This window comes from Marmota flaviventris, chromosome 2, assembly GCF_047511675.1.
Source record: "Marmota flaviventris isolate mMarFla1 chromosome 2, mMarFla1.hap1, whole genome shotgun sequence".
NCBI classification, from domain to species: domain Eukaryota; kingdom Metazoa; phylum Chordata; class Mammalia; order Rodentia; family Sciuridae; genus Marmota; species Marmota flaviventris.
This window is the reverse complement of record NC_092499.1, coordinates 89,261,606-89,277,689: the sequence shown is the minus strand read 5'-3', so window position 1 is coordinate 89,277,689 and position 16,084 is coordinate 89,261,606. Positions and strand designations below refer to the sequence as shown.

Genomic DNA, 16,084 nt, shown 5'->3' with positions numbered 1-16,084 from the left:
GAAAGAAATTTCATCTGTACTGCATATGTGTATACACACACACACACACACATATATATGCTTTTTTCCTTGTCATTTTCCCCTGTTCCCTAAACAATATAACCTAAGAGTGATTTAATAGCATTTACATTGTATTAGATATTATAAGTAATCTAGAGATAATGTAATGCGTATGGGAGGATTGTGTAGGTTATATGTAAGTACTAAGCCATTTTTAATAAAGGACTTGAGCATCTTTGGATTTTAGTAACCTGGGGTTCCTGGAACCCAAAACCCTTGGGATACCAAGGAATGACTGTACTTTTGGGAATTATTAGTATATGGATGTATTTAAAGCCACTTTTTTCTTTCCTGTTTTTTTGATGTACGTGTGTGTGTGCGCGTAGAAATTGAACCCAGGGCTTCATACATGCTATATGTGTGCTGTAACACTGAGCTACACCCCCAGCCCAAGGCAGAACTTCTGCTCATGTGTTTGTGCTTATGAAGATGGATCATCATCTCTTTCCTGTGCCCTATTATCCCAGATAAGATCAGGGATGTCCTGGTCTGGCTGTGTGATAACAGAGAGACCCAGTCCATGGTGCAGAGAAGCTAGAAAGAACCCTGATGAGCAGATGTAGGGTAGAGAGGCTGAATGCTACTTGGACATATAGAGAGAAGTCCCTTAGATGGACAGATCCAAATTAAGTGCTAGTCATTGCCCCCTCTTCCTATGGCAGGAGTTACTTTCTTTTTCTTCTTCATCCTTGTCTTCTTTTTTTTAGACAGGGTCTTGCTATGTTGCCCAGGCTGGCCTTGAATTGGGCTCAGGTGATCTTCATGTCTCAGCTTCCTGAGTAGCTGGAACAGATGTGCCACTGTTCCTTGTCAGGAGTCATCTTGATTTATTTATTTTGCAAAAAGACAACTTATGTGGTCAGCCCTCCATATTTGTGGGTTCTGCATTTGTGCATTCAATCAACCTCAGACTGAAAATATTCCGCATGAAAAAAAATCACATCAGAACTGAACACATACAGACTTTTCTCTTTTTTTCAACACAGTGTAACAACGACTTACACAGCATATACATTGTATTAGATATTATAAGTAATCTAGAGACAATTTAAAGTATATGAGAGGATATACGCAGATTATATGCAGATACTACACCATTACATAAGGGACTTGAGCATCCTTGGATTTTGGTATTCTCCATGGATACTGAGGGTGGGTACTAAGGGACAACTGTACTGTCTTCTCTGTCTTCCATAACTCTTACATCTCATTTGAATTTCTGCTCCACTTGTCATGAGCTATTTGGGATGGGAGGTAGGTCTTAATAACTAACACAAGAACACAACAAAATTAAACAAAACACCCTCTGATTTGCCTTCAGTTCTGTCACAGATTGTCTGTTTGGATGTGGAAAAATCCCTTCGTATTTCTGATACTCATTTGTAAAACGGCCTAGTTCTTTGTAATATCATATACAAAACAAGTGTTCCATAAACATGCTGATGTCCCCTAGTGTTATGAGTTCTTACAGGGAATGAAACCTCAGGACAGACTCTGCTTTGGGTAGGGAGAGCCAGGATTTGGTCTGCCCTAGACTCATTCTTAAGAAGCATGGGACCTGACCTGGGGAGCACCTTCAGATTCACCCTTCCCCTCCAAAAAAAAAAAAAAAAAAAAAAAAAAAAAAGGGCAAGTCTGAATTCCTGGATTAACTGGATTCTCAACCTCATCTACCTTCAGTACCTTTCCTGGCGAGGCCACTCTGCACACTATGACCATGGAAGAGACATGCCTCCGGAGCCTCAGAATCAGATCAGTCATGATGCCACAAGCCTGAAAGACATCTCAGAGGATTTCAGAGGGAAGCACAAAGGAGACAAGGAGGAACCCTAGGATCTGTTCAGAGTACAGCTTTCTCTGCAGATGGAGGCTCAAAGGGGAGGCAGGGTTTCCACAAAGACATCTAAGAAGGCAGGTTGGAGGAATGTGCTAGAAGCGAAGGATCAAGACAGCCAAGGGGCCAATGTCTCTGAAGCAGGTAGCTGGATGGAGACTTGGAGTTATGTAGAATGAGTCAGGATACTGCTCTGCCATTGACAGTGACATGACCAACCTTACTTAGTCTCAATGTCTTTACCTGCAAATTAGGGGTAAGACCCTAATCAACTGCAGATCATGCTGTGGTAAAGTAGTGAGAGTCCAAGGAGACTAACAGGTGTGGAAATGGAAAGGATTATTATTGTTTTTTTTTTTTTTAAATAGGGGAGAGCACTGGAGCCTGCTTCCAAAGAGGGAGTCTTACAATTTGATAATGCTCCAAGACTGATCATCCCACCTTCTCCTGCTTCACTCCCAACAGCCATCTCTGCCCAACTTTGGAGAACTTTCTGGTTAAACTGTGAATGTGAGCAGAGCAAGGTAGTTTAGGATAGAGGCCTCAGCCTAATTCTGGCCCAGAGAAGCTCCCCCCAAAGTGAGAAGTGTCCTGATGAAGAGTCAATGAGAGGGGTGAAACCTAGGAGGTTATGGAGGTTCCCAAGGGCTCTTCTGGTCAGTTAGGTACCCCAAAAGGATCCCAAAGACAAGGTACCATAGTGTCACTGTTGGGAGGGGGGTCAGGTCAGCCTCCCCTGATACTCAGAACTGCACACTTGGCCTCTCCCCTTTCCAGAGGAGGAGGTCATTGTTGGCACTGTGGGAGCAGATGAGCCCTCAGCAGGTGACAAGGAGAGCCTGTATTCCCTTCCAAAGGCACTCCCTGTTGAATCCTCCAGATATAGGGGGCAAGTCACAGACAGATCAAGGCTGAAATATCTGGCAGGGTTTAAAATCCATGTTGATTTGGAGAATACTTTCACGTTGCAGCCTGGTGCTGCCCCTGCCTGACAAGGTTCTGCACTCAGGTCTGGCTTCCTTTGGTCTTCCTTAGCTGCTGTAGCCTGAAGTGTGGGTACTGGGCCTGCGGAGCCAAACATCTGGCAGATCTGGCTGGCTGTTGGGCAGCATCACAGGGCTGCCATCCCCTGGCCCACCGCGGCCCTTCCAGGAGGAGCTGCTCTGGTAGGAGTTGGGCAGTGATGGGTCATACACCGTCTCCTTCAGTGCCAGCCACAGAGTGTCACGCTTCCCATTCAGCTGGCCCCGCTCAAGTATTGGCTGGTCAATGTCATCTAGGTCTTCTGGAGAGATACCCATGGAATCTGGTACACGGGCACTGGGCTCAGAGGTGCTTAGGCAGGTGTCATCTGAGACGCTTAGCCCCTCTAGGGTGCTGGTTGAGGAGCAAAAGCCATCAGGAAGATCTTCAGCCTTGAGCCTTGGGGAGTGAGCCGGGGTTTCCAGTGAGGCCTGCAGGGGCTCAACCTTCTGCCCTTGGGAATCCTGCCTGGCCCCAATTTTGGGGCTGGAGCCAGCTTGTTTATAGGGGGAGGAGGTCTGCAGGGCTGGGCACTGACTGAAGACTGCCTGGTGGTCCAGCAGCAGATCCCTCGGAGAGCCAGGGTCTAGTGGAATTCCAGAGCAGCAGTTGCCGTCATGAAGCTGCAGATCCTCTGAGAGTACCGAGGGCCGGTGGGATAGCTTGCTGGTGGCTGTGCTAGTGTCAAAGCTGGGGCTCCGGCGCCGTGCCAGGGGTTGAAGCTCATAATGCTCAGAGCAGGATCCAGGTATCCCTCCTATTGGTCGTGTCTTTTCCTCATCAGGGTCCCCACTTCCAGCGTCCCATGGCAGGTGGGCACAGGGCCAGAGGATCTGTCCACAGTTCTTCTCTGGCCCAAAGAAGCAGCACAGAGATTGGAAGAAGAAGCTGGCAAAGCCACAGCTGACGAACTTGACCATCATGATGATGATGCCCAGCTTACGATAGAGCAGCACTGTGGCAGGTAACATGAGCACGCCAGATGCAAACAGGGCTGCAGTTCCCACTGCTGTGGCACGGCTGGTCTGGCGCAGTGAGAAGGCCACGCGGCTCAAGCGGTCAGGGTGTGGGCACAGGTGATAGGAGATGCAATAGTTGATAGTGAAGTCTACTGAGAGACCCACAGAGGCAGAGAGAAAGAGGGACTCAGCAGTGTTGAGCTGCCACTCAAGTAGAACCAGAAGTCCTACCGTGAGTAGAACAGTGCCTGCCACAGCTGCCACGGAGAACAGGCTAAGTGGAACATTCCAGGTGCCCAGCAACAGTGTGGCAAAGGCCAGTGCCAGAGCCAGGCCCAGCACCACAGCAGGCTCAGTGCTCAGACTGTGCTGCAGGCTGTACAGCTCTAGGCGGCTGGTGAACCAACCACGGCGCAGGCCAGAAGGTGCCCTGCCCAGCTCTGCTGCCAGCCAGCGGCTGATCTCAGTGTAGAAGTGGTGGACCTGGTTGTAGTCTGGACTGTACGGGAAGTTGCTCTGGAACTGCAGGACCAGGGCAGCCAGGTTGCCATGGGCGTCAAAACGGAGTCCCAGGTCACGGGTGCCATCGGGGCTTTGCTCCTGAGCCATCATCTTGAGGCAGTGCAAGAAAAGCTGAGGGGCCCAGGGAAAGTCTGACTGGCCACAGCAGACATTAGGCCCTAGGCGGGCACAAGCCGGGCTCTCTACCCAGTGCTGGAGGGCCTCCATGAAACACAGCGTGGGCCAGCCCTCTGGCTGGATACCAAAGAAGCTCTGATTGCGGACTCGGTGACAGAGTGCCAGAAGCCAGCGCTGGGCTTCTGGGCTGCTGGCTGAGAAGTCAGGGTCGGTCACTAATGAGCTGTTGCTGCGAGGGTCCAAGGGGTCGCTAGTGTCCACCGGCAGGATTCCCCACACCAAAACCACGGGCAATTGTCCGCCCTCTTCCGGAGGCAGGTGTTCAAACAGAAACTGCTGCTGATACTCTGCGTCAAAGCGCTCGAAGGGGTGACTAGGCCTGAACACCTGACCTCCAGCTGGCAGCAGAATGGGGAGCTGCAGGCGGGGACTTACGCCGCCAATGTAGGCGCCCCCTGCAGCCAGCGCCGCGAACCAGCAGATCCAGATGTAGCGGAACTTGATGACGCCACAGGGCAGCAGACGCTGAAAGAGCAGGCGCGAGAGGATGGCAATGGCCCTCCGAAAGCCACGGAACCGCCGGTGCAACGCTAGCAACAGCCGCCAGGGGTCACTACCGCCCCTCGGGCCTTGCGCCCGAGGCACACAGCCGCGCGCCAGGTAGCGCTCATGGAGTACCGCAGAGGCAGGCAGCCAGACCAGTGTGAGCGCCATGTGCACTAGCACAGCGGTGCCCATGAAGAGGGCGAAGCAGCGCACCGCCGGCAAGCGGCTCAGGTAGCTGCCATAGAAAGCCGCGCTGGTGGTGAGGCCCGAGACCAGCAGCAGGTAGCCGAAGTGGTGCATCGTGCGGCCCACTCGCTGCGCCAGACCCCCAGAGGGCACCTGGCTTTTGCTGAGGCGCCATAGGTCGAAGAAGATGAGTGTGTGGTTGACGCAGACACCGCTAAGCAGGATGAGGGCTGCCAGATTGACAAAAGGGAAGTAGGCCATGCGGAAGGCCACATGATATAGAAAGAAGGCCACCAGTAGGGAGCCCAGCACCCCCAGCATAACCATGAGCGTGATGAAGAGTGAGCGCAGGTAGAGGGCAATGCTGAAGAAGATGGCAACCAGGGCCAGCAAGGGGTACACCGTATCCAGGGCCAGATAGTGCTTCAGCAGCTCCTGCTTGATGCCCAGGTCCATGCCAGTAATGGAGGTATAGTTGTCAGAGACATCCATGGGGTTGACTAGGCCATCTAGGTAAATGTCCATCATGGAGGCACCCTTTAGGATGGGCAGGAAGAGCAGGCTATACTTGAGGGAGGGAACCTGGTAGTCAGCAGTCTGGGGACTCAGAAAATCCCTATCTAGCAGAAAGTGAAGGAGCTGGTAAATGGCACTGCTCTGGGAGCACTTGGTGGGAATCTGGGCACAGTGTGGGGATTTGTCATGCTCAGGTCCCAGACAAGAGGGCTCCAGGATACCACGATGGTAATAGGGGGCACAGGCCCGTAGCAGGGCCAGTATGCGTGCTGCATCAGCTTGGGTAGTGTCCAGGCAGGAGGAGCGGTTGGAGAGCATAGCAAGATAGTTGCCCAGTGACCAGCTGGGACAGCACTGGTTGGTTGCTGTACGCTGACATAGAGCCCCAAAGCTGGGATGGGAGCGGATCTGTAGGGCACACAGCAGACGAGAGCTCAGGGGCAGTCCAGGGACCCAGGTTTCTCCAGCCCTGTCCTAGTCCTCTCACCTTTCAGTTTACTGGGCAGACAAAGAAATAGCTTGACAGCCCAACAGAATTTGCTTGTCTCAAGAATTGCTTTTAGCTACTGGCATCTTGGCTTTATCAAAGGGGAGCCTCAGGGATGCTGCCTGAGGCCTCAGCTTGAGAGGCCTTTCCCTAAGGACCCCAATAAGTCACACACTCCAACTCTGCACTGCCTGGGCCAAGAGTAGGAATGGAGGTAGCATCCACATTATGGAATAGGACCAAGGGGCCAGGAAGCTGGAAGCAAGCAATTGAAAAAGTAGGGGCCTGAACATTCCAGCATCAGGGGTACTGCCAAACCCTAGCCCCTACCTCTCTCCCTGGGCTGCTTAAATCCTCTTAGGGTCAGAGCTGTTTCTTTTTTTATGCCTCCTTACCTCTTCCACCCTGTAATTAACATCACAGCAGTTGGTACAGTACAGCCAGTTCCAGCCTGGGAGTCAGAGATCCTACTCTGCCACTGTCATGGTGATGACATGTTTGCGGAGCAATTTCTATTGCCAGTCATTATGCTATAGTTTCCCAGATTCTATTTTGTTTAATTGTCCCAATATCCTTATGAAGGAAGTACTGTTATTATCCATATTTAACATATATGAGGGCTGAGAGTGTAGCTCCATAATAGAATATGTGCTTAGCAGGTATGAGGCCCTGGGGTTGAGCCCTAGCACCACAAAAAGAAAACAACAACATATATGGAGACTGAGGCACTGAGAGGTTAAGTCATGCAGCAAGGAAGCCTTGGAGCTCATCTTAAACTCAGGAAACTATCTTAAACTCAGGAAACTAACTCCAGAACATATGTTCTTAACCATTGTCTTTTGGTACTCTAGATATCCTGATGTGAGGCAGGGGACATAGGCTCCTGAGTGGTTTTCACACTGTTTTTAGAAGCAAACCCTCCTACAGATGTTATCATATATGATCCCCAGTTAGCATAATTGGATTGGCACTGCTTGAGTTGATGAGGGCTGAGGCCTTAAAGCTCACAGTCTCAGTCCCCTAGGCCAGGGTCTCCTCTACAGTGCTTAAGGTGCTTTTTCAGGAAATTTTGAAAATCCCCAGGCTTTGCTCAGGTTTTCTTGTGGCAACTGTAGTTTGGCTTTTCTAAAAGCAGTCAGTTCTTCCTTACCCACCTCAAACTGGAGCCTCTCTGCAGGGTTAGAATAATTTTCTAAACAGGGAATGCTCTTCCCTACTCAACTACGGCAGTCCTGGCTTAGCTCATCCTTGGGATCAGGCCCCTCATGTCCTTAGTTCCCCCAAATACCCCTGGCACCTCCCCAGCCAGCTTACCTGCTCCTGTTCCATGCGACACATAGAATGGATGGCATGCAGGTTCCATAGACTGCCCACTGTGGTGGACATGAACACCAGCTTTGCGTTGCTCTTCTCTGTAACACACCCACTTGAAGCTCAGCCCTTGGGGCCCAGGTTTTGGGCCCACCACCAAAGGGAAGATGCTCACCCAGGGCCACTGAAGGATAAGATTCCCAGGAGCCTGAAACCCATGCCTGGCTATTTGATCCTGCCCCTGTACCCTACCCCCCACCCAGCTTGACCCCACTGGCTTAGAATATCTGGGATCTGCTTCCTTCTCCCAGCTGACTTGAATGTGGCCAGCTGGCTGCCTTCACTTTCTGTCTGCCCACATTTGTTCTGGGTCTGCCCATTCTACTATGTAGGGCAGGGACCACCATGGATGCCAGGGCTGGCCCGCCTATTGCTTACCAGGGGGGCCACAGAAGAAGTTCTCCTGCCCTCTGTCCTCAGGGGGCTCCACCATTCTCCGGGCCCGGACCACACTCTCCTGAGCCTTATCCCAGTGTACAGGATTCAAAGTGCTGTGGGAGTTCAAGCTGAAGTAGAGAGAATTTCTGTACTAGGTACCATTGGGAGTGGAAGCTCACGGAGGCCAGAGATCACTCCCCAGGGAGCCCCAGCAAGCACCTCTGACCTGCCTTTTGGAGGTCACTCAATGTTCCCTCCCTAGAGACCAAGTTCTTCCTCCCTTTCCCACCCTCAGTGGGAAAATGGGGATCTGTTACCTGTTCAGATCAAGGTCTGGGGAAAGGGAAAGTAGGTTCCTGGGGCCTGTGAGGGCCTGCAGTGCTTTCCACACCTCCAGCTTTCGCCCAACGTCTGTATCCCGAGGCTCAAAGCCCTGCAGGGAGGAGGGCAGAGAACAGTGGGTAGGCAGAGGAGGAGCTCTCTATCTGGGATGTCCCCAGCTCTGCCCCTTTGGTTTTCTGGAGCAGGGAGGGCCGGCCAGCCTGCCTGTGCGGATTGTAGATGTATGACCTCTATACTATTTGTAGCTCTCTCTGGAGGTCAAGAGCTCACCATTCCTTCCCTACCCCAACTGGGTCAACTCAGCCCCAGACTGAGCTTCAGTGGCCAGGCCTGGGGCCCCCTCCCTCCTTTTGACCTCTCACCAGTAAAGGGTTCGAGAAGTCAGGCAGCTGGCTTCCCAGTAGTCCAGCCAGGGTGCAGAGGAGGATGACAGCTAAACACACCAGCAGCACGACCACTGGCCACTCAGCAATCAGCTGGGAATAGCTGGGAAAGAGGGAAGGAACCACATGAGTTGGTGTTAGGTGTGGTAATAAGAGGCTGGTGAGCTTAGAATCCACTGAAAAGGGGTGGTAGAACAGAAAGCACATGGAGCAGGGTTAAACTGGACACCAGCCTGGTCACCCCTAGGAATCTGGGGGAGGCCCAGGCCTACCTCTTTGGCATCCGGAAGGTCCGTTCCTGCCTGTGGGAAAAGAAGAAAAGACACTTGTTTACCTGAGTCTTTATGTGGAGTATGTGTGGAGAGAGGTGGGGGGGGGAGGGTGTGGAAGAATAGAGGATGGGGTGTAAAGGAAGATGGCATTTTAGAGCTTTCCCACCCCCAAGCTCTAACTTTTTCCTTCTACTCCATCAGAGGCAGTGGACATCCAGACCCCCAGCAATCTGTTCCATTTTTGAGCCCTGTCCTACCTTTCAGTGGCAGCTGACAGGCTGCTGGACCCCTCCTTACCTGACGCTGACCACATGCTGTTGCACAGAAGGTGGCTTCCAGACCCCATCACGCTGTGAGGAGATTGGAGAAGTATTGATGTTGGAGCTATGGGAGCATAAAGCTGCCTGGTCTCCAGGCCCTAATAGAGAACTGCCTTCTTGATATTCTTGCGGTTGCCGCGAATAGGTAAAATGACCAGGGGCTAAGGCACCCGTCGGGTCTAGAGCCTGAAGAGTGGAAGTTGGTGGTGGGGGTCCAGAAGAGCTGGAAGGGTCCTCAAGGGGACAGCTGTGGAGGGAGCAGCTCCTCTCTGGGCTAGCCTCAGGCGCCATGGCCTTGGTTTGGGACCTGGGGAGACAGCAGGCAGGAAAGATAGGGGTAGAGGATGGTAGTGGGTCATTTCATACTCAGTAAGAATTATTCAGTTAAGGGAAGATAAGGAGACAGAGCTCAGGGTTGTTTTATTTACTAATCCTGGGGAAAAGTGAGAAGGGTGGAGGCTCAAAGTCTGTATCCCCAGGCTTCTTCTTGGGGTCTGTTCTCTCATTCACTCACCATCCATGAATTCTAAAGACACTGTTGGCAACCTTCCAGACACTGTGCTCAACACTGAATGTGCTGTTACATATATGATATGTATTTTTTGACATGAGGTCCTGCTGTGTAGCTAAGGTTGGCCTCAAACACTACATCCTTCTGTCTCATTCTCCTAAGTAGCTGGGATCACAAGTGCACATGACTGTGCCCAATTTATATACATGATCTTATTTTCTCTTTACAAAAATCCCATAAGGGAAGCATTTTCTTTTGTAGATTTGAAAGCAGATTCCATGAGAGTTGAAGATCTGGAACTTGAAGCCACTTCTTCTGACTTGTAGCCCTGTATTCTTCCTATGGTACTTGTCTGCTCATTCACTTGATAGACATCTGTTGAGTACCTAGCACTCTTGTTCCCATCTTAGAGCCTTTGAACCTTCTATTCCTTCTGTTATATTGCCCCTCCCACCAATTGCCTGGGCTCTGTGTGTGTGTGTGTTTGTGTGTGTGTGTGTGTGTATGTGTATGTGTGACCTCATCCTTTTTTAAAAAATTCTGATCTCTGTTCAACTGTTACCTCCTCAGAAAGTCTTTCTTGACTACTTACCAGCTCTCTGTTCTATTACCCTGCTTGATATTTCTTCATAGCATTCACTGCAATTGGCTATTATAGAGTTGTATTTCTTGCCTGTCTCTCATATGTAATGGGAGGGCTAGGAAAATAGGAACCTGGTGCATTGGCTCATCTCCATATCCCTAGTGCCTTAAACAGTGTCTTGCACACAGAAGGTGCCTGGCTGCTAAGAGTGGTGCTAGGATGAATAAATCCCAGCCCTTACTCTAGGCATTCACAGTAGTGAGATGCCAATAGTCGGACATGTTGGTTTGTGTGAGAAGGGAAAACTCTGTCATGGGCCATGCAGAAACCAGAAGGTTTGCTCTGCAAGGGTGTGCACAGTTGGAAAAGGAAATTGGGAGCCCCTAAGGAATGAGGCAGGGAATCTGTAATAGATTCTTCTTCCAAAATTACTTATCAGGCAATGTTCTCTGCATGGATTTACCCCTATTCCTTGGTTCAGGGGAGATCGAGTCCCTCCCCAGTGGCAGTACTGCTAGACCTAGGACAGGGAAAGATGGCCAAAGAACAAACTACTTGAAGGCCATGATAGTTCCCAGGGGGTTCAGGGTTTGGCACTTTGACAGAGCCTATCCTGCCTGGCTTCTCAGCCTGCCAGAGCTTGTATGGTTCCCATGGGAGAGCCAGGTCTATGCTGAGCCAATCTTGGCTTCAAGTCCTACCTGCTGCACTTTGAAGAGGCAATGAACCAGAGTCCTGGCCACAGTGGCAGGTGGACATTGCCCATGGAGGCCAAGTGGAGGAATTGGAAAAAATAAGCAAGCACTGCTTCTTCTTCCAGGATGACTGGCTGCTGGGCAGTCTGGGAGATAGTGACCCTTATGCTAAGGGTAAAATGGGAGAGTAGTGGAGGCAGGCTCCTGGGTCTATTTCCCACTGCTTTCCTGAGCTCTGTGGCTTCAGGAAATGCTATCAGTCCTGGAGCACTGGCATCCTTGACTGTTGAGGATATGATAAGAACATCCACCTTTCAATTTTGATGTGTAATATAATACATGTGAGGTGCCTGGCATAGAGTTTAGAATGTTAGAAAATGCATTTACTTTCTTGCCCTTTCCCACACTCAGTATTGCAGGGAGCACGTGCTTTAAGAACTATGTTTATATTTAATTTGTCCTCTTTTATCATCACATATAATACATTTCCACTTCAGAACTTCTCACACCTTGAGAATTTCATATGCAATTATAAACACTTTCTTCTTTGTTATCCAAAAGCTGCATTGAAATTTGATCTCATGATTTAAATCATTAGTACTTATTTTTTAGTAGCTCAGCATTTAGAAAAATAAGATTCTTTTTTTGTACCTGGTATTGAACCTAGGGGCATTTAACCACTGAGCCACATCCCCCAGTCCTTTTTTTTTAATATATTTTATTTAGAGATAGGGTCTCACTAAATTGCTTAGGACCTCACTAAGTTGCTGAGGCTGGCTTTGAACCCACAATCCTTCTGTCTCAGCCTCCCAAGCCACTGGGATTACAGGCAAGGGCCACCATGCTAGGCAAGAATAAGAATTTGACTAAAGTTGTTTTAAAGCAAGAACTTGGATGACTCCATGAAATTAATGATGTAAACAACCAGTGTTTACATCAGCAATCTTTTATCAGTGCAGATAAAAGACCCTATAGGCCAATTCCTGTGGGACAAAGAGAAGCTGGATAAATGGCCTCCGTTATAAGTGGGGATATTTATTAATTAAAGATTTTTAATTCTATGGCCTTTTGTTTTGAGCACTTGTCGTGCTCAGCTCTGTGCTTGGATCCTGAAGGCATGAAGATGATCCATTAGCCTTGATTTCCCTCTCCAGAGCAGGGCCTGCTTTCAAGAGGTAAGGAGAGTGGGACAGCAGTATAGATGTGAGGGACTTGTTTCAGCTACACACCCTGTAGAGCACTAAGCACTGGGCTTCTTCTAGGAGCCAGTTCCCCACTTAGAGTGTCAGTATTTTTACATTAGAGGATGCCAGCATACTAGAGGTGCTGGAGGAGAATGGAATCCCCCTTCCTGTCAAACCTCCTAAACTTATGCCCTTTCTTAATTGGTTCCTGTTCAGGGGGGAATCTAGGCTCCTTCCTCAGTTTGCTTCCACTGGGGTCTTTCTGGCCCCAGCTCCCTCCCTTCAACACCTTCTATTCTTTTCCAGGGACCTAGGATCAGCTGCTCCCAATCATATCCTTCTCAATTGTGTCCACCATTGTCATTGTGCCAGAATTTGAAATCCTCCACATTCTAAGTGCTGTAGAGCTGCACCATTGTCTCAGGACTCCCCATGAAAAGAGTCAAACTCCACTCAAAATGAAGTCTTTCTTCTGCCAGTGCCTGCTGTCCACTGCTCTCAGGAGATATAGTGATCTTATAAGAGTTAAGCACTCTTGTCCTTGCATCCCCAGGGGATTTTCATTCTCACCTTCTCAGTTCTGAGACCCTGACTGGGATGTGTAACCTCCTGGCAGGGGGCCTGCCTAAGCTCCCTAAATGACTGAGACAAGCAGGCAGGGAGGGGAATAGAAAATATTGATATTCACTCCACTTAGGAGGTCCAACATCACAGCAATCAGGGCCTTGCTGACAGGGCCCTAGATACAAAGCCCCAATTTGGGCGCCCTATAAGGAACATAGGTATGTGTGCATTAACCTCATTCTCAAGCCCTCGGAACACAGCCACCTGGACATCCATGTGATCCCACAGAGTGGCCAGGACAGATGAGGGAGCAGCTCACACCACTAGGAAATGAAAAGGTAATTTTATTATTATTATTATTATTATTAGGTACTGGGGATTGAACCCAGGGGTGCTTAACCTCTGAGCAACATTTCCAGCCCTTTTTATTTTTTTATTTTGAGATAAGGTCTCATTAAGTTGCTTATTATTAATTTTTGTGGTACTGGGGATTGAACCCAGGAATGCTTTACCATTGAGCTACATCTCTGACCCTTTTTATTTTATTTTGAGACAAGATCTCTCTAAATGGCCAGGACTGGCCTCAAACTTGTGATTCTCCTGTCTCAGTCTCCCAAATTGCTGGGATTATAGTCACGTGCCACCACACCTAGCTAAACATGCAATTTTAAAAACACAAAAAATTATTTCAAAATTTTCTATAGTCAATGGGTTAAAAACTGTGAGGTGTGGCTGGGAGAGTGGCTCAGTGGTAGAGTGCTTGTGTTGCATGTACAAGGCCCTGGGTTCTATCCCTAGCATTGCAAAAAACCAAAACAAAACAAAACAAAAAAACAAAAACAAAAAAACCAAAAAACCAAAACCCCCAAAACTGTGGGTGAAGTAGCACACACCTGTAATTTAATTTATTGGGGAGGCTAAAGAAGGAGGATCCCTTGAGCCCAGTAGTTCCATGACAGCCTGTGCAAAAAAGCAAGATCCCATCTTAAAAAAAAAATCAGGAGAGGGGCTAGAGATATAGTATTTGGTATGTGGGAAGCTTAAAAAAAAATTTGTGCTGTCTCTGTGTGTTTGTGTGTGTGTGTGTGTGTGTGTGTGTGTGTACGCATGCGTATCTATGTGTGTGTGCTGTGTGTGTGTCTCTGAGTCATCATGTGTCCATCTCCGGGTTCTACTTAGCTCAGCAGGAACATATTTATATTTCTTCTTCTTCCTTTTTTTTTTTTTTTTTGCAGTACTGGGGATTGAACCCAGGGTGCTTTATCCCTGAGATCTATCCCTAGCCCTTTATTTTATATTTTTCATTTTGAGAAAGGGTCTCTCAGGCCATTGCGATCCTTCTGCCTCAGTCTTCTGAGTTGCTGGGATTACAGCTCTGCACCACTGCACCATCATATTTGTATTTATTGAATTGAATTGAACTGAGTCTCTCTGCCTGCATAGTATCTGTGGTCTCAGGGAAATGCAGAGGGGGGTCAGAGGTCTCCAGCAATTGCTGGAAGAGAGCAAGTGATTTTTATGGGGGGGGGGGGGGAGATGAGTGCACCAGACAGGGCTGACTGGCCCTTGGTAAAATATACCAGACAGCAAATGTCTCTCCTGCTCCTTCTGGCTCTAGGCCCCTATTCTGTCCTGTCACTGCCTTTTCTTATCTTTTGGTTAGGCCAGAGCTAAGGCAGGTCCCTGATCCTGGAAACACATCCAACCTGTGTCTCACCCTTTTGAGGAAGGTTCTGTGCCTTCTGGACTGATATATTAAGAGGGAAAAATGTTTGTTTCCACTTGTGGGGCTTTCTCTTCCCTCTGAGATACAGAATGTGAATTTTAACTGGTGCAGTCTGGAGACAATGTGTCTGTCTGCTTTTTGCTCCCAAAGAATATTTTTTTTTTATTTATTTTTTTATTTCAGGCAGGAGAGAGAGGCAGTGCCACGTCAGTGGAGAGTTTCTGGGGGCAGCAGAGCCAGACAGGGCACAGAAATTGCGCCATCTTGCTACCTGTCTGGGCTGTTCCATCACACATATGTCGGAGGAAGGCAGAGGAGAGGCATCCAGATCTGGGGACAGATTCTCAGCAAGAAAGGGTCCTTCCTGTCCCACTAGTCTGGGGCTGCTTCAGTGGTCATTCAGACCACCACCTGAGTCTGCGTCTGAGAGCCTTAGCGGCTCCAGTGAACGCCAGTGGCTGCTACAGGCAAGGACTCAAACAGATATGTGCACAGCTGGGGACCATGCAGGGCAGGCAAGCAACTGACATTGACAAACAGGCAAGCAAATGACGGTGACAGACAAAGACAGTCACTGACGTAGCTGCCGAATGTCTGCTCTCCCCAGGAAACTAGCCTTGGCGAGCCTGTTGTCCACGGTACGTGCGCACCCCCATGCACACTGACACGCAGCTGGAGCCCAGGCTGACGTTGCTGCGGACTTGAGGCCTTCTGCGAAGAAGACGCAGAGGCAAAGCCTAAAGGGAGGGGCTCGGGAGGCCAGGGCAAAGGGGGAAACCGTGGCTTTAGGGGAAAGGTAAGGACAGTGGGTGGGGCAGGTCCCCCAGACAGTGAAGGTGATGGGAGATGGCACTGGGGGATGTCAAAGAGCGAGTAAATTTACCTGGCAGGATGAGGGCATATCGAACCTTCCCCCCTCCCCAGAAGGGGCAAAAGGAAGGTATGGGCAATGAATGGGGCGACAAATGGCGACTAATGAAGATACCTGGAGCAGAGATGCTGAGAAGATCTTCGAGCCGGATCTGAGGAGCTGTTCCTCCCTACCTGTCCGAGGAGCTGCCGTTCGGGGATACGGAATCCCCTTCGGGCCTCTGCTCCTTTTTCGGACACGGGCTGGGAGACCGACTGCTGCAGCTGCTGCGGCTGCTGCCACCTTCCATGCCCGTGGGCGGCGCCGCTGTCCGAGAGCTAGTGCTGAAGCAGCGGCAGCGGCAGGCTGGTGCGCATGCGTCAGCGCCCGCAGACCAGTCGCTGGGCGGGGCCGAGAAAGAGCCCAGCCAATGGGCGCGGGGCTGGTGGGGGGTGCAGGGATGGAGGCTGCCAGCTGCGACGCCGCAATGGGGACCCAAGGGGGGGCGGTTGTCTAGCAGAATGGCCGTGGGGCTAGGGTGTAGGCCCATCTACGCAGGCCAGGTCTACGTGATTTTAGGGGTCCGGCGGTCTGGCCCTTTCTGGGGACCTCGGACTTCTCATAAGGAACTAAGGAGCGCGACCCGTGCAGAGAT

General features: G+C 49.9%; 1 protein-coding gene across 1 annotated transcript; it reads right to left on the bottom strand.

Moving 5' to 3' along the window:
• Window positions 1-2,925: 2,925 nt before the first annotated feature.
• On the bottom strand, window positions 2,926-15,739 carry Disp2 (dispatched RND transporter family member 2). Its single transcript, XM_027923067.2, has 8 exons — window positions 15,624-15,739; window positions 9,294-9,623; window positions 8,997-9,026; window positions 8,704-8,827; window positions 8,317-8,432; window positions 8,000-8,127; window positions 7,565-7,662; window positions 2,926-6,171 (listed from the first exon to the last, which is right to left on the bottom strand). Exons 1-8 carry the CDS (start codon window positions 15,737-15,739, stop codon window positions 2,926-2,928), a joined length of 4,188 nt encoding a protein of 1,395 aa, XP_027778868.2.
• Between the last annotated feature and the right edge of the window lie 345 nt (window positions 15,740-16,084).

What these genes read in the sequence shown, in the direction of transcription:
- Disp2 (XM_027923067.2), bottom strand. Translation starts at nt 15,739, where the DNA reads ATGGAAGGTGGCAGCAGCCGCAGCAGCTGCAGCAGTCGGTCTCCCAGC. An exon ending in CAGCATGTGGTCAGCGTCAG is followed by an intron (nt 9,027 to 9,293) that starts GTAAGGAGGGGT and finishes CTTTTCCCACAG; the next exon opens with GCAGGAACGGACCTTCCGGA. An exon ending in ACCTTCCGGATGCCAAAGAG is followed by an intron (nt 8,828 to 8,996) that starts GTAGGCCTGGGC and finishes CCTCTTTCCCAG; the next exon opens with CTATTCCCAGCTGATTGCTG.